Below are 19137 nucleotides of genomic sequence, written 5' to 3' on the forward strand. Positions count from 1 at the left end.
AGTACATCTTTTTAATAATTAATCATAAATATATCTGAAGAAAGAACAATGATTAATTTTAAAATGTCGAGCAGCATTTTTTGTAAGAAATATTTCTTGTTTATACTCAATCGGCGTTCCATATCATTGGTGGTGGTACGGTTGGCCGGATTTGTTTTGTTAAATGATGAATGTGTAGCTGTATAGGCCTAGCTAGGTAGCCTACTCTAACTGGATCCCTCTAACTAAAGTGGTAGCGATTTCTCCATTTAAATTCACTACTTTCAAGAGGTATATAAGGCACCAATTATGGCAAGTGAAGAGAATAAGCACATGATTACCGAGTTCGCTAATATAACTGGTGTAGATTCAATGAGGGCTGAGTTTTACCTCGAATCATCAGGATGGCAATTACAGGTATGAAAGCAAGCGAGCCGGCTAGCCTACTAACTAGGCCTAGCCTAGAGTCTAGAGGCCTCTTTAAGGATCCACTTACCCACGATGTGGGCCTCTACAATGGGAAGACAATGCATAGGTAGGCCTAGCTACCTAGATAATATTAATATTAGTAAGAGTCCTCCTAAACAGCCAATGAAATAAAAGTGGAGAAGTAGCCTAGCCTAACTTATATTTTAACATCGGAAAATCCAAAAATGAACCTGAAATCAATAAAAAAAAACTGACAAAAGAGTGTAGGAGTAGGCTAGGCCTATGGGAGAGATTACCCAATTAAAAAACATTTACCTGCTGCGTATATAAATAACATTTTTTAATGTTAATCATTTTCATTGGTTTACGATAAAATCGGTCGCGATAAAATCAACTTCCGGTATTTTGTATGGCGCGCCACTAGAGCTATATGTTTGATGAAATCGGTCGCGTTTGAAAGCGGTCGGCGCTATTTTTTTTTATTTTTCACCTGTTTTTCTGAAACCTAGTTCCATGGTGAAACGATGTAGGCCTATATAATTATGCACTTGTCAATTGTATGACCCACTATACGACCCCCGGGAGAGGTGCGTCATGGGTGCGTCATTTACAAATAATTACTGACGCAGGGGTGCGTCAAAAAACCTAGATGGTACGTCAAATCAATGACCAATGGTGTGTCAATGTCCGTCACTTTACCACCCAAAATATCATAAAAAACATGGTCACAGTGCGTCAAAATGGGTGCGTCATGGTCACCTAAAGGTAAGTCACATTATTGACGCATGGGTGCATCATGGTATTTATAAGGTATGACGCACATCGGACAAATGACGCACCTCTCCCGGGGGTCGTATAGTGGGTCATACAATTGACATGTGCATTATGTATATACGTCGGCGATACTATAGTTTTTAATTTGAATATCTTTTATTTCTTCATTTGTAATAATCATTTAATGTACTGTAATTAAGTACAATTCAGTGTCTCACATCCATACGCCGTTCGTAAATCTAAATGTTTAAAATATCAGTGCAAGATTACCTCTTTGAGAAAATTGTGTCCACCTTTATTATTCATCCATTATTATTCTCAAATCTAGGCCTGTCATTGTACATCATAGTCCTACTGTATAGGCCCGGTAGATTGATTTGTAACGGAATATTATCTATATATTTTATTATTATTATCCTAAAACCATGCTCACGTCAGAGTGGCGGATATCGAACGTAAAAATCATCGTCATACATCATCTTCCTTTATTGCATAAACCTCATTGAGCTGGTATCCACTTGCAGGTATAGAACGAGTTTCGTAATTAACTGTGATTAAAAAATATGCAATAGGCGCGTCTACTTGTTTAACTATTAAATTATTTCAACATTTTCAAAACTTTAAACAGTGGCAAGCCAATCTTTTCAAAAACTTAAACAATATTCAATAACACTTTCTAAACGAACACATAGAAATTATTCATTGACACCTGTAAGATAAAATGAAAACACAAATTATTTATAAATAATGAGATAAATATTTATATTTACCTTACTTAAAAAATAATAACGATCGAGGTAAAAAAAAATGTTAGTAGTATTAGTAAATTCTATATTCAAAATTAACTAAAAACATAATTAGCGTTTTCATTAAAAATGTATCTAGTGCGTCCCATACAAATTAGCGTGACCAAAATAAAACGCGACCGATATCAAACGTAACTAATATGATAAAAAGCATATGTAGCGGCGCTCCATACAAAATACCGGATGTTGATTTTATCGCGAACGATTTCAAGCGCGACCAATTTCATCTGACACTTTTCATTGTGCATGTTTTTATCTACTCGACGGTGAAGATAAATAGAAATTTCCCACGGTAAAGGCATGATGGCACTACACGGTGAACCTCAATTAAACTAGTATACAGTATATGCCTAGGTCAACTTCTAAACATAATTTAGCGAACGTCTAGCCGATCCAGTAAAAAATCCTGATGACAAAGTTAGTTTTTCCAAAATTTGTGAACTCTGACCAAAATGATGTGTATCGGCGGTTAACAGCTGCAGAGGTAAGTTCTGTTTGAGTCTGTCAAATTCACCAAAATGTCAAACTTTTAGTATTAGCAATTGCTAATTGGATATTGTGTGACCGATGTCCAGGTAAAGCTACTATTGTTGACCACTTATTTGATATGTAATGAAAATGAAACAAACTTTGAAGAAATAATAACATTCAAGGAGTACTGACCAAACAGCCATTGCTTGCTACTCTCCCAACATCCACTACAAGAAATAATAACATTCAAGGAGTACTGACCAAACAGCCATTGCTTGCTACTCTCCAACATCCACTACAAGAAATAATAACATTCAAGGAGTACTGACCAAACAGCCATTGCTTGCTACTCTCCAACATCCACTACAAGAAATAATAACATTCAAGGAGTACTGACCAAACAGCCATTGCTTGCTACTCTCCAACATCCACTAAAGAAATAATAACATTCAAGGAGTACTGACCAAACAGCCATTGCTTGCTACTCTCCAACATCCACTACAAGAAATAATAACATTCAAGGAGTACTGACCAAACAGCCATTGCTTGCTACTCTCCAACATCCACTACAAGAAATAATAACATTCAAGGAGTACTGACCAAACAGCCATTGCTTGCTACTCTCCAACATCCACTACAAGAAATAATAACATTCAAGAAGTACTGACCAAACAGCCATTGCTTGCTACTCTCCAACATCCACTACAAGAAATAATAACATTCAAGAAGTACTGACCAAACAGCCATTGCTTGCTACTCTCCAACATCCACTACAAGAAATAATAACATTCAAGGAGTACTGACCAAACAGCCATTGCTTGCTACTCTCCAACATCCACTACAAGAAATAATAACATTCAAGAAGTACTTGACCAAACAGCCTTTGCTTGCTACTCTCCAACATCCACTATAAGAAATAATAACATTCAAGAAGTACTGACCAAACAGCCATTGCTTGCTACTCTCCAACATCCACTACAAGAAATAATAACATTCAAGGAGTACTGACCAAACAGCCATTGCTTGCTACTCTCCAACATCCACTACAAGAAATAATAACATTCAGGGAGTACTGACCAAACAGCCATTGCTTGCTACTCTCCAACATCCACTACAAGAATTTATAGAGAAGGTTGTTGATGCATTTGATGGACTTCAACAACATCATTTGATCACAAAGTCTCAATCTACATATCTTCGTAAACTCAAGGAGAATCTTTTCTTTGACAGTACCATTGTTCTACTTGACTTTGCAGAAAATTATAGCTTTTTGATACAAGATTATATACAAGGGTTTTAATGGGCAACAGTCAGGCAACCCTCCATCCTTTTGCTGTCTATTATATAATGAACTAAAATGTTTGAATTCCTGTGTCATCTTATATTCTTTGACACATCTAGTATATGCTTTTATCACAACAAATAAAAAAATTCAATTATGTAAAACAGAACTTTAGAATTATTTTTTATAGGACTGTAAATACTGTTACAAACATACATACTTTTATCATACAAAAAATTATCATAATTTTAAGTCATACAAAAGTCATATAAAAGTTTTCAGTAGCAATTAAATAGAAAAGTATATGAAATACATGTATTTTGAGATCAGATTTGCATTATTTGGTAAGAAGTGACAATCGATACCAATTTACAGCTTTGTATCTTGAAGTGCAAAATATATAAATACTCAATTTTTGCAAATTCTGAAGATCATTGTACCCTGTCCTCAATGGGCTATATTTTAAAGATGTATTGTCCCTTTGTCAAATTCCAAAAAAATAATGAATGCGGATAACTAAAAAATAAAAGATTTCGAAAAAAAGTGGGTCATTTTGAAGTATCATAATAGTTATTAATTTTCACCAAAAATTAGTCGAAAAAAAAATCATTTAACTGAAATACAGACGTTTTTTGGTTCAAAAAATAACTTTGACTTCCAGTCAAAGTTTTCAATCAAAACATACCTCATAATGCAACGCACTTATTTGGCTACTCTGTATGCATACTCATAAAACTTCCTCGCGATCTGTGTGAAAACACCTTCTCAACCGTGAAGAGTTGTAAACAATCCTAATTAGCATCATGCATAATGTATACTCGTGGTTTGAAATCTTTGTTTACTTTCGCTCGTGACGATTTTCCAGACGAAATGTAATTAATTAATTTAGCTTTTAATTACGTAAAATTGTTGTTTTTGACTCGAATTTTCGACTTAAAGTGAATAACTTTAATATTACTTTGATATGGCCAATTTAAATTTAGAATATTTTGACCTTCATTTTTTTTGTGTTTCATGGGACAATACATCTTTAAAACAACTTGGAATTGGGTGCTAACACTTTGTGCATGTTCAGTATAGAGGCAATCTAAAACAAAATTCAAGCCAAATCTGTGACATTTTCAGAATATTGGTTGATTTGACACAAAATAAAAAAGACTGATGATAAAATCACTAATGGTTACTAATATTTATGTTAATATGATTTCTCTATAATAAAGAATGTTGCTTTAATAATTACATAGGTTGCGCTTGGAAGTTTTTACGAAGAAGATGATACTTCAATGGACGTTGTCGATGATTCGGCCGCTATTCAACGTCCACAACCTGACATTGTAGATGCTACTCCTCCTGTATCAAATCCAATAACTTCAAGACCCAAGTCGAATAGGTACATCAGCTTTGATTTACTAAATCCTAATATATAACACCTAAATAGATTCCTGTCATTTTATTGGATGATTATGGGTGACATGATAAAACAAAATTAATTAGAATTATCAAATAAACATGATATAATTTCTTCTGCTGCATAACATCAAATAACAATTTATTTACAAAATAGATTTGTGTATTGTTTATACAATACACAATTTCTGCTAAATTTGTTTTGATCTGTTTCAATATGTGGGTGGTTGACATCTATTTGTTAGGGAGCTTTTGCAACAACCTAAATGTAAATTGTGCATTACGTCAAATGCCCAAAGTCATCATCCACTAAAATTGATGTTTTTGTGACAACCGCACACCCATAAAAGGTTGGAATGGCATGTTTGTGATATTAACAGAATCTAAGTTATCACTTCTAGAATTGACTAAGTGGGTCTTAGGGTTTGCAAAGTACTATAGTAGTTGACCCATAACAGCTTAACTGGTTAAATGAGTTCTAACATGCAATCGATTGCATGTTTTTAACTTGTATGTATATTTTAAAAACGATAATTAGTTGTGTAATTTGTTTTTGCTGACATGACAATTAATGTGGTTTTTTAACATGCTAAACTAACTTGCAGCATAAACAGTCACTAGAAGTTTCATATTTTTAATTTCAGGGTTGTGACAGTCAATGACATGAAGAAAAACCAAAACACTGATGAGGACGATGAAGGACAACGCTTTTATGCAGGTGGCTCAGATCATAGGTAAAGTGTCTTATTAAAATATATAATATTAATTTATGTTTACAAGCTAGGCCTACAAAACTAAGCCTACAGTAGGTACTGTAAGCTAGGCCTAAGACCGTACACGAGAGGACATTTGAGCTACTTAGCTAGTGCATTGTTTTTCTCTTTTTATCGTAATTAACCATAAAACTATTAGTTACTATGTAAACAGTCTTTTCCTGTGAATAATTGCACTTCATATCTATTTTATCAGAGCCTAGCAATTTTTATAACCTTCATGAAACGTTTTTATTAAATTTATTCAAAGTCGCGAAATGCTGCCTTCAGCGGCCTTCCACGACCAAAATGTCTCATCAGGGTATAAGTTAGAATTTAACTTAATAATAATTTGATGATTAATGATGAATTATTTTTCAATTATAATATAAAGAATGTATTTTTTTATGTGTGTGTGTGTTTTTGGATATTGTTGTCAATAATATATTTGTGCACTTTGGCTTCAGTGGACAGCAGGTTGTTGGACCAAAAAAGAAGAAAACAAGTGAAATAGTAGACAACCTTTTTAAAAAAGCTAAAGAGTAAGACATTATTAAATTACCGTTTTCCTAGTTTTAAAGTGTTCAGTACAATTAAGTTGGGCAGAAGAGTATTCTGTGTTCTGCCTTTGTATGGGCTACTTTTCCATATTCAATTCAAGATGGCAGCTACAGATTAGTTGAATAAAGGTTTACAATAATGGTATTCTATAACACTAACTGTAATTTAAAGTAAATATTTCACAGTTCTAATATGTCCTGAACTATAATGTTTTTACTATTTAAAATGTCACAGACATGGAGCGGAGGAAGTATCTGCTGGTAGCAATCCTATCATGGCTTCAAAACCAAGGAATTTTGCTGGAGTAGGCTACAGATTAGGAGACACAGAAGATCAACCAAGTCAAACTGTACATGGACAGACATTGAAAAAAGAAGAAAAAGAAATGCACTGTAAAGTTAAGCTTTGGAAAAATGGATTTACCGTCAACGATGAAGAGTTGCGTGATTACAAAGATAAAAAAAATGCAACATTCCTTGGAAGTATAAGCAAAGGGTATAGTTGTTTTTGTCAGATTTACAGCTGAACCTAGGTCTAGAACCTAGTTCTAAGACAAGTACAGGAAAGGGTTTATTGTAGTTTATTTATATTTATTAAATTGTTGATCCTGTTCAGTAATATAAATTTCAGTTCAGTAATTATAAATTTCAGTATTTAAATATGTGTGTCCATGATTGATTGCAATATAGGAATAATAAACTGGCTTTTGAATGTTGCCTCATTAATTTCATGATGTACAACAATCCTGATAGCCAGCAGCAAAGGGTGGCAGGAGGAGGAGCAGGTTGGATGGCAGGTGAACAGTGTGATTGGTTAAATGACATATGAATACAGTATATACAATTTATGAAAAAAAACCCAATTTTTTTTCATTGAGTTTATTAAAGTTTTCACACATTTTTTACATATTTAATCACATTTGATTAAACAATATTTCTTTATTTTCTTTTTAAATAGGGAAATACCACATGAACTTTTACAACAGGCAAAGGGTGGTGAAGTTCACCTAGATATGGAAGATCATAGAGAAGAGGAGTATACAGCTCCTAAGCCCAAAGTCAAAGCATTTTCTGGTGTCGGTAATTTGCTAGGAAGGTACAGAAAAGTCACTCATATCTGAATATAAACTATGAAAAAAACATTCATTATATTCAAAAGGTGGGAAGAGTAAAAACAAAAACAAATTCTTAATTCCATGTCTAGAAACAATTATTTTTGTTCTTTTTAGTGTCACATAAGTGTTGTACACAATCAAATTTAACTGCAAATTGATAAAAATGTGGATTAAATTTCTTAATATATTAAAAAAATTTAATTCAATCATGGTTTGATAATCCTCTCTGAATTATATTGGTTTAGTTGGTACATTTTGCAGCCCTTTTGAAATGTAAAGTGTGTCTGTTCTATTCATTCACATTATTCATTGTTTATAGTCCAGCACCAAATGTGATATCTACGCCCAGCAGTGCAGCTTCATCAAGCTCAGGATCTGTAGGCCAACAAGCAGTACAAGTAGACACATCTCAACCACACACAAGTATCCAGTTAAGATTAGCTGATGGATCTAGGTAATATCAAACCCCAATATATTTTTTTACATCAGTAAATCCAAGGCCTTATTACACAAATGTGTATGCCACATACATAAATCTACATTGTGAGTCTTCCATATGCCATATTATATAACATCTAAATAAGTTCCTGTCATTTGATTGGAAGATTGTGGGTCACATAGTGTGCAATAGTACGCACTATAAAACGATCATTGAATTGTAATTTTTTCTCTATTTTTCGCGTACAAATTATTTTCGCATATAGAAAAAAATTACTGTGATTCTGAACACGAAATTCGCGCCACCTATTTTCAACAACATTGAACACTCAAATTTTTGGAGATCGATTTTTAGATTGTTTATATGATTTTGATTAATTAATGGGAACAAATCTACAAGATGTGGAATGTGGAAAACAGAATTAGCAGTTTCAGTTGCCTGGCTTTTGTAATGGTATCGGTCCTAGCCTAGGCCTAAGCACTTAGCCTAGCTAGGCCTAGGATTGTTTAGCCATTCGTTGACATAATTACCACTACAGAGTAATAAAAACACAAATAAATGTGACATCTAATGTATTATAAAAAAACAAATATAAACTAGATTTGAACTGTCACTCAAACGCAACATGTTAAAATATGAACGCCTACAATTATTGTGCTATCCTATGACATGAATTAAATACGTTTACAGTGCTGAATTGTACCTATTTTGTGTCATAAAGCATAAAAGTATTTACGGAATACACTGTATATGTTATATACAGTATAGCATACTGTAGATGAAATTACGAGGCCCATGTTTTAATCCAATTTTTAACATGACGACGTCATCAAAATGTGTAAGATAAAGATAGCAATTTTGGTAGATATACATTTTACATGAATTGATATCTACAACTCATTGGCTTCCATAATACAATTTAAAAAATGGAGGTCATCAGCCATCTGAGGAGCTATAACTGATTAAAAATAGGTATATTTTTGCACAAATTTATATTAAATTACCCTTTTTTAGCACACGATTATTAAAGTTTAACATGCACGTTCGTCGTTAATGTGCAATCAAAGTTCATCAAAATTAATGAAATCTACTACAGAAGTTATGAAAAACAAAAATCAATGGCAAAATGTAATGTACAAACTACGTTTGAAAACTGCCACTGAGGGGTTATGGGTTGGGAGTAATGGCTTAACACATGTCTTAAACACATCACCAAGAACGGGGTGTGTTGGGAGGGGGAAGGGTGGAGATACTGGAATTTGGAGGTAATAGAAGTACAACATAATTGGAATTGTACTGGGAAAAGTTAAGGTTTGTTGATTGTGGCTGGGATGGTGAGAGGAGAAAAAGGACTGAGGGCCGCAGTATCAAAATTAGATATTTTAAGCCAATATGACACCTATTCATTTACACCGTTTACAACGTACTTAAACCATAGGCCTATCATAACTATGTATACCCCTTTCATTTTGAAGCTAAAGTTGAATTGAAGAATTTGTTTTTTAAAAAGAGTGTGGGGTGTTATTGAAGAGGGGTGGAGGTTGGTGAGTATAGGGGGATACTGGCGGCGGGTGTTATGTACTAAGAAGGTTTTAAACTCATTGAATTATCAGATGATGATTAATTAATTAAACTAATAAAGTGTTTGTTTAATTTGTTCAACAGACTTGTTGGGAAGTTCAATAATACTCACACATTAGGAAATATCAGGAATTTCATTGTTGCGTATCCTTTACTGAATTATTAAATATTATATACTGTAATATACTTTGAACTAATAATGAAAATGAATTAATGTTAGGGTCTATGGCTTAGTTTAGTTCATTGACACTACAGACAAGGAACTGCTAAACTAGACCTGTTGAAATCATGTTGATAAGCCAATTAAGTGTTGTATTTATAGTGTTGAACTGTGTATTATATTTGCCACTATTGATTGAGTTGTATTGTGAATTGATTACTATTATTGATTTGATCGATAGATATATAGGTATGAACATAGTATTATTAAAGATGTATTGTCGCACAAAAATATTTGTTACAAAAGTTTTGTTAAAGTATTTACCCAATAAACTGTAACTTCAAGACAAATATAATCAACAGGCTTCCAGACAACGGTATTTTTTAGAAGCAAACTCTTTATGTTTTTTTTCTGCATGTATTTATTTTACTTAAATGGCCTATTTAAAGTTTGTTTTTATTCATTATTTTTTGTGTTTTGCAAACAATACATCTTCAATATCATAATGAAAATAAATAATATTTAACTGTATATAACATGTATCACTATAACAGCATTGGTATTTCTATTGTACATTAAATTGAGAATGTAAACACATTAACTGCCAAACCTATATATCAATTTTTAAATTATCATACAGTATACTATACCCCTTTCACACTGCCGAACTGAAAACAAATCCGGACAAATTTTCTTTTAAAAAGTGATTTCTAATCTTCTAATACTATTTTCTTACACCTGCTAAAGGTACAAATTTTTCCAGTCTACTACAATTTGTCTTAATGCCAACAAATCGGATTTATATCTAAAGAACGACTGTCTACAGTACATTGTGAACATGAGAATGCATCAGGTTAATTTGACGCTAATTGCATTTTGCTTCATTAACCACTTTCATTTAGTCAATTTTATGCTGGCCAACAATTTCTCATTTGTGTGTTGCTGATCTGTGTTACATTTGCATATTTTCTGGCAGTGTAAAAGGGTTACTTGAACACAATTCGTTAGTTGGCTATTTAGAGATTGAAGTTAGGTAGTTCTGCAAGTTTTTTTTGTTGTATCTGCAATGGCCATTGTAAGTAAGTAAGATACTTAATATTTGGTGAGGAGGATTATTGTTTTTCATTCCACAAACAAATTTGAGTTGTAGAGTAAATATGAAATATATTTTTCACTGTGCTACTTCACTATTTGCCATTCGCTGATATTATAAGGTTACAGCTAAACAGGAATAGAATCCCCCTTATCAGTTTCCTTGGTGAAAGTATAAGAATTGGTTTTCTTAACTGAGTACAGAAAGATGAATGGGAAAAAGATGTTCTCTCAGGAAAATTTGGCAAAAAATAAAGAAAAAAAGTCACCTAATAAAAGAGATAACAAAGACAAATCAGAGCATGTTCCTGTCAAAAGGAAGTCTTGGACAATGCAAGAAAAGGTTGATATTATACAGTGGCATCGAGAAAATAATTCAAGCCAAGCATCAACAGCTATGCTTTTTGGATGTGACAGAAAATGTATCCGTGAGTGGGACCGAAATTACCAAGAGTTGCTTCTTCTTTGTGGTGCATCAGGTTTAAAGAAAAAGAAAAAGATAAGTTGTGGTCAAAAACCACTGAGTTGCGAAATGGACCAAAAACTACTAGTGTTCTTGGAGCAACAGCGTAGTAATGGAATAGTAGTCACTAATTCTATGCTACAGAAAAAAGCCTTTGAAATATCTAAGGAACTGAATATTAATAATTTCACTGCATCAAATGGCTGGTTGAAGAGATGGAAGACCCGATCCAATGTAACAATGCAATCAGGATCTAATGAACATTGTACAGATGATTCTCAGGAAGAAATGTTACTATTTCAAAGAACAATCATTAAAAAGCGGAAGAATCTACATTTATCCACACATCAAATTGTAAATATGCACCAAATTGTTGTTCGTTTTAATAGTATGATTGAAACCTCACAGGAACAGAGAGTAAAGCAGACAATAGCAAGTGCAACTGATGGAGAATTAATACAGGTGCCATTAATAGATGTTGCCGAAGATTTACTACAATTTGAACCAACAAGCAGTGAAGATTTAATGAAAGTGTTAACTACATCTGGAAATGAAGGTTTAATCAAAGTGTTGTCCACAGATGATGGCAGAAATGAGTTAATACATGTTGGTGACATCAGAGATGAATTTATACATGCTAATAAAAAGGGGGAGTTATCAACACAGGTATTACAACATGTTGATGGAGGTGAAGGTGAAGAGCTGATAGAAGCAAGCAATGACAATGAAAAACTGACAATACAGAAAAGGGGATTTTCAGTTTGTTTGTGTGTATGTGCTGATGGCTGCAAACTACCTGCATGTATTATTTTCAAAAAACAAAATGGAGATATTCCTCCCTCAATTAAAGCAGACTTTTGCTTGCCTTCTAATGTTAGAGTAGGAGCTTCTTCTAATGAACACATTCAAAGTAAGTGGTTGCTTAGTAGACTCGATGCTTTAAGAGAGTTTGATGAAAGTCTACCTTTGTTAGTGATATTGGATAGACCTAATTCTTACAATGCAACTACAACATGCAAGTTGTTGGAAGATGCCAACATTGAAACAGTTTGTATACCTGGTGGCTGTACTTCTATTTCTAGAATGATGGATGCTTGTGTAAACATGGCATTCACAAATAAGTTGGATAAACTTTGGAAAACATGGGTTTTGGCTAATAAAGAGAAGACAACTGATGCAATTATGATGGCTCCATCAAGATGTCAAGTAATAAACTGGGTTAGTGAAGCCTGGAAATCTGTATCGGAAGAAAAAATTAAAAAGATGTTTTTGAAGTGTGGAATTTCAAATGCATTAGATGGTTCAGAGGCCAGCAAAGTGATAGTTTGTAGAGAATTTGCACAGCACCCACAACCCAAAAAAGAAATGAAAAATGATCTAACACTTCTTTTATTTGATGATACCGATGATGGTTCTATAGAATTTCTGGGTTTTGGTGATGAGGATAGCTATGAAATTTAAAAATACTTAAATCTGACCACGGTGTGTGGTGCAGTGCGTTGGACTATTGTGTGCGAGAACCAAAATCCAAAGCTTGTTGCATTGTTTGTATTTCTTAGGCAAGATACTTTACTTACGTTTGCCTCATCAAAACACAACTGAGCTGATTACTGGCTGCAACATCATGTTAGTACAGTATGTTTCCAGATGTGTTTGATGATTGGGTAATAATGTGAAGCGCTAAGAGGCTTTGTGTAGTAAGTGCAGTACATGGAAAATTGTAATTTTAGCGCACAACGATTTTATTATTTTTTCTCCTTAGGAATTGTTAATAATATGTACTACAGTATAATAATATTTTAGAATGTAGGTATAATATAGTGAAAGAAGATACTACAGTGTAGCAGATAAAATATACTTTTATTTATTAACTTTGTATATTATGATTCATATTTAAGTTGCACTTCTATTGTCATGTTTGTATGCAACACAAATACCATATTTTAAAAGTGTTTTTCTTAAGTAGTAAAATTATTACAGATCACGTCCTCAATATGCTGGTCAAAACTTTGCTTTAATGACAACATTTCCAAATAAGGAGTACAGAGTGGATAATGAAACAATAGAAGATGCCAAGTTGCAAAATGCAGTGCTTGTACAGAGACTCCGATAACCGTTCATTGCAAAATGTGTAGCAACTATTCTCTTGATGTTCACAAAATTGTGCTTCACATGGAAATTGCATTTATTCAAAACAGATAATTTTTTAGTCAATTTACATGCTAAAATAATTGGGTAACACTACACTACTTTGCAAGAATTTACTCTGCTTAACTTATAGTATATAAATATTTGTTTTCTGTAGGAATTGTGCAAAATTACAAAAAGCTGTTATATACAACTAAATGTTGGTATCCAGTAATATGGTGCATAAAAACATTTTATTTAGGCTGTTGAATGCATGTTCTGGGAATGCCACATTGTGATGATTGTTCACATTTTAGTCTGTAACAATGAATTACATTAAATAAAAGCAATTGCTGGATGATCCTGATACTTCTACATTGTTTGATGTGAACTTTCTTGAATGTTGCAACCAGCTGCATCAATGTGTTAGCAGGCGCACTGTCCTTTTGTGCAATTTCAAATGACAAGTAATGAATGTTTTATAGTTGTGTAATGGTACAAATAACGGCATGACGTGAATGATGATAGGTTATATTTCAATTCGGCTTTGCCTCATTGAAATATAACCTTTCATTATTCACCTCGTGCCATTATTACTGATAAACATTCATTATTTGTATAATATTAGGCAGTGAAATAACGTGTAGCCAAGTCTCTTTTTGGTAGCTCAATTTCATGTTTATATTTCTCTTTCTTTGAAACTTTCTTTCTAGTTTTTGGCAGCTTTCTGGAAATAATCAAAATATACTATATTATGAATAAAAACCGATGACAATTTAAGATTTAAAAAAAAAAAGTGTACATTTTTTGGAGTTGAAGTTGGATGGTCAAAATTATTTCATGAGTTTAAATTTATAAAAATACTCTTACCATTCAACGAATACAGTACATTTATTATTTTTTGTTTTATAAAACAATTTATAGTGTATAGTATTATAAAATAACGTACTGTTTGTCTGGAAGCGTGGTTTTGTATGAGTTACTATGTATGCTGGCCATTGATCTTTGTACTCTAGTTGGTTGATGATTTTTTTCCCAGTTAATCATATCTGATTTATCTTGACAATGTACACAAGTAATATCATTACTACCTGAAATATAGTAAATACAGTATATTTACATTATTGTGAAAGTCCACAACAACCAGTAATAATCTGTCATCTGTCCTGGGTTATTTTAAAATAGCCTCAACTTACATGCTCTGCTTATTAAAAATGGATGTCCAAATCTTCTTGCAATGTCGATAGTTTTCTCATCACGTTTATTAGTTAATTCTAAACAACCACTGTGGTGAAGATAGCAATTAAAACACTTTGCATGTCCATTTGCAGCTGCTAAGTGTCCAGCAGTATTTCCATTGTCTATATAAATATAAAAAAGATTGTGGAAATAGGTTTTAATTTCAGTGGCTTATAATACAGTTCAAACAAAAAGTACATTTGAAATAGATCTGTGTGTAGATATTACAATTTACATTGTTTGCTTGGTATAACATTGATGATACCATAATACCAGTTCAACAATAATTAGGTTATATGCATTATTATAACCCAAGAAATCAAAATAACATTTTTTTGTACATTCATATTGTTTGTTCAATTTTATTTCTTATTGTATAGATTATACACATGTCTTTATTATTATGTAACAAGGTGGTTTATGACATTATACACAGAGGGATCTTTGATCGGTTTTTCATACCGGCTATTGTATTTACGTTAGCAAGATCCTATTTTTCATATGCTATAAATAATTAAAGATTCTGACAAAATCAATCAATGTAACCTATAATTCTTCAGATAGTGATGAATTAAATCTAGTTTCAATTTTGTTCATACCATCTTGGATATTCGGATCAGCACCCTTTTCAAATAACCAATGTAGAGTTGTTGTAGCACCGTTTTGAGCTGCCCAATGAGCTAAGGTCTTTCCAGATGCATCAACACTTGTAAATGTAGCACCATGCTTGATGAGAAAGCGTAAACACTCAATATGATTGTAAGCCGCAGCATAATGTGCCGCAATACAACCTAAAGCATCATGTACCGATGCATCACAATTACATTGGATTAATTTAACCAGACATTCCAACCCTGAAAACAAAAATCATATATTTAAAACTGTAAATTGCAACCATAATTCAAAGTGATTTATTCTGTAATGCAAGACCTGGGATCTGAAATATTCATGATACCGCTGTCATATGGAATGCTCATTCAAAATTACTTGCTGGCAAAGCTAATACAGTAAGATAATTTTTTTGTATGGAAACTACACAAAAATGAGAATTGGCATGTTTTAAAAGTTGGGATTACCTGTACTTGTGGCAGGGACTAGTTGGACAAGAGATATTGGGCATTTTCATGATAACTCCTTACAAATATAATGATATTGTTGATTGCTTCTCATGCATCACCTGAAGCAATATTCAGGAACATTGCTAAGTATTGTAAATTGGACACTTTTCTGTAATTTTACCTCCTTGCATAGCAGCATAGTGCAATGGCCTTTTACCATTCTCATCAGCAGTTTCAATGTCAACACCATGTATACTTAAGCTTTCCAAAATTTGTGGATGATTTTTCTGCGCTGCTAGATGAGCTGGTGTCCGGCCTCTGTCATCAAAAAGTGCGCAATCAGCACCTATGAATAATAAAACCCATAGTTATTTCATTTTTTAAATAAAATGTGGAATTTTAATTAAAATGTAGAATTTTAATTATCAAAGAGCATTTTTGAAAATCGTGTTAGGAAATCAATGTTGTGTACTGTTGTACGCAATGTCTATAATTACTATCAATGATTTTAAATTGAATAAATATTCATTCAAGCCAGTAGGCATGTTTGTTATAAACAAGTAATGAATGTATTGCATTCGTTGAATGGAGAGAACATTTCATTAGATGAAATATTGACTGCTCTATAATATTCTCACCATCCAACTTATAAACATTCATTACTTGTATAATAATATTTAGGATATTAATAGTTTCATTTTATTATTATTTATTTATTAATTTTATTATTTATTAATTTTATTTATTATTTAAAAGAGAATGATTTGCATACCCTTGTTAGCTAACATTGCTAAGCACCGATTCTCTCCATGATATGCGGCTACATGACATGCATTTTGGCCCTGGTTATCAATTGTATCTACATCTTGAATATAGTCCAATAGAAGCAAAACAATATCATGGTGACCTAAAACACATGCTTCATGCAATAAAGTTTTTCCAGAGCTCATTCTAAAGTTGGGGTCTGCACCTCCCTGACAACATATTCAATAAAAATATTTCATTTTAATAAGTTAACATCCAAATGAAATTACCGTAGTTACAAATGCAATAATTACACAAAACAATAAGTATTTAAAATTTAATTCTCTCTTTAATTAATCCTGTAATTGTATTTAGACAAAATTAAGGCACCCATGTTATTAATCGCCATTCAATTATTTTCCATGTCAAAATGTTGAGAATACTGATTGGATTGTGTATACTAAATAATTGTTTGTAACGGTACACTACCTTTAAAAGTTGCCTTACTACTTGAGTATGGCCATATTGGCATCCTCTGTGAAGAGCTGTGCGAAAATCTTCATTTCTTTTGTAATCCACATTGAAGTATTCTGCCTTCAATAGTTGTTGTACCTTGTTTGAATCACCCTTCTCTGCAGCTTCTAGTAAGGCAAGAGTTGTACCTAAAATGTTGTATGATAAAAATATGTTTCTTTTTATTTAATATAGACTTAATAATAGGTCTGTGGGCTTGAGATTACTAATTTTAAAAAAAAAAGACGTGTAGTGGACTACTGTCAGTACATAAATAATTTAATGTCGTTCTGAACCATGGTTTCACCAATAACAAACCAGAGAAAGTGAATAATATTATTAACATAACAAGGATACCTGCAATTGACGGATTCACCTGTAGACTATCTCCTGATTGCATTGATAACCTAGAGCAAGTTGCCATATCCATTGCTCTTATATGTACATGCTCAACACAGAAAGATGAGAACGAAGGCATTTTGTCATTAAGATTTAAAGATTTCTGTGCTTCTGGTGTCTTCAGCATTCGATAAACCTTTTCGTTTGTTGTCATCAGGTTTTTAGTTAATGGAACAACAATTTTATTTCCTGACTTTTTGGTTGATGCCATCGTTTCATTAAAATAGCTGTACTTTACTACTCAATGAATTCACCGATACATAACAAGATTCTTGTAAACTTTTGTGATATTTATTCCTTGGTTGACACAAATACAATTCAGACTTTATTCTTGGTAATAATAAAGTTACACTTTGAGTTGATTAACATCTTGCTTGGATTAAACATTTCAATACCAGTGCATAATAAGAGTATTTTAGAATGTACACTGCGTTGCCATGGTCTTTCTGCTCAAATATTTACTTCCACCATTACAAAGAATAACTGTATTCAGAGTAAGCAAATACAGAACTAGGTCCGGCAGCAGGCTAGGCCTAACAATACTCTCTATAAACACAATCAATTCATGATCATTTTTTTGTTAGTTATGGAGAGCATTCCCAATCATCATACTAACAAAGAAAGGCCTTCTGCCTAGCTAGGTAGGCCTTTAGGCCCTAGCCTAGGCCCTATTAATTATAACCAAACAGGAAATGAATTGTTTCAATTTATTATTAGCCTAGCTAGGCCTAGGACTAAATTAAATTATTTGTTTAATGAGAGGGCCTTATTTTTATACCTCCCACAACATGCAGTACGACAAGGACATCACTCATCAGAACACTTAATAAATGATACAAACAAGCACGGAGAACAAGAAAAAGATCAAACAAAAAAATATAATAGGCCGCCGGAATCCTAGGCCGCCCTAGACAAAGTGCATTAGCGCTATTACTACTAGGCCCAGCCTCTCCTAGCTCTAGCTGGGTACCTAGGCTAGGCTAGGCCTAGTTAGGCCTAGCCTAGTAGCATCTAGGCTAGGCCTAGGCTAGACTCACTCATTCATAACATCATGATACAATCATCATGATGACTTTAGCATTTTTTTAGGGTTTAACAAAAAAGACTAGGCCTAGGCCTAGGTATATTATAAATAAAAGTACCCTCTTTTCTTTCCATCACATTTATTTAAATAAAAGAGTGTCCATGCAGGATCCGAGTCTCTCAGCTCTCGGCTGCTGTTGCTAATTGCAACACTATCTTTGAATTTGATATACAGAGTTATAGGCCGGCCTAGTAGAGTAGTACAATGTTTTCGTTTGTTGCTAGGGGTACGGTCACAGTATTCACGTCAATTATGAATACGGTGGCCGCGCCTGCTTTCGAAAAGCCGACCACACATACGAACACAAAAAAACACGCAAAGTAAAAAATTTAAAAAACATCACGGCAATTTTAAAGATGTATTGTCCCTTTGACTGATTTGATTCCAAAAAAAATTAAAAAAAAACGATTTTGAAAAAAGTGGGTCATTTTGAAGTATCATAATAGTTATTAACTTTCACCAAAAATTAGTGGAAAAATGAAATACAGACGTTTTTTTGTTCAAAAAATAACTTTGACTTCCAGTCAAAGTCATAATGCAGATTCTTCCTACTCTGTAGGCATATATGTATAATCATAAAACTTTCTCGTGATCTGTGTGAAAATACCTTCTCAACCGTGACGAGTTGATAAACAATACATAATGCATAATCGTGGTTTGAAA

At 33.0% G+C, this 19137-nt stretch overlaps 2 protein-coding genes across 3 annotated transcripts; one reads left to right on the forward strand and one right to left on the reverse strand.

The window, feature by feature from the left end:
- Positions 1-161: 161 nt before the first annotated feature.
- LOC144849204 (NSFL1 cofactor p47-like) lies at positions 162-14833 on the forward strand. Its single transcript, XM_078706258.1, has 9 exons — positions 162-396; positions 4986-5131; positions 5793-5882; positions 6368-6442; positions 6696-6956; positions 7419-7556; positions 7895-8029; positions 9680-9739; positions 13291-14833. The coding sequence occupies exons 1-9, from the start codon at positions 289-291 to the stop codon at positions 13421-13423; spliced, it is 1146 nt and encodes a 381-aa protein (XP_078562384.1). The 5' UTR covers positions 162-288; the 3' UTR covers positions 13424-14833.
- LOC144849199 (uncharacterized) lies at positions 14024-18671 on the reverse strand. Of its 2 annotated transcripts, none has more exons than XM_078706245.1 (8): positions 18533-18671; positions 16968-17140; positions 16507-16708; positions 15916-16080; positions 15276-15530; positions 14634-14798; positions 14387-14528; positions 14024-14164 (listed from the first exon to the last, which is right to left on the reverse strand). In XM_078706245.1, the coding sequence occupies exons 1-8, from the start codon at positions 18546-18548 to the stop codon at positions 14062-14064; spliced, it is 1221 nt and encodes a 406-aa protein (XP_078562371.1). In that variant the 5' UTR covers positions 18549-18671; the 3' UTR covers positions 14024-14061. The 2 variants fall into 2 exon arrangements, with proteins under 2 accessions (XP_078562371.1, XP_078562370.1); XM_078706244.1 differs by lacking the exon at positions 18533-18671 and adding an exon at positions 17349-18032.
- Between the last annotated feature and the right edge of the window lie 466 nt (positions 18672-19137).

This window comes from Antedon bifida, chromosome 7, assembly GCF_963402885.1.
Source record: "Antedon bifida chromosome 7, ecAntBifi1.1, whole genome shotgun sequence".
NCBI lineage: Eukaryota > Metazoa > Echinodermata > Crinoidea > Comatulida > Antedonidae > Antedon > Antedon bifida.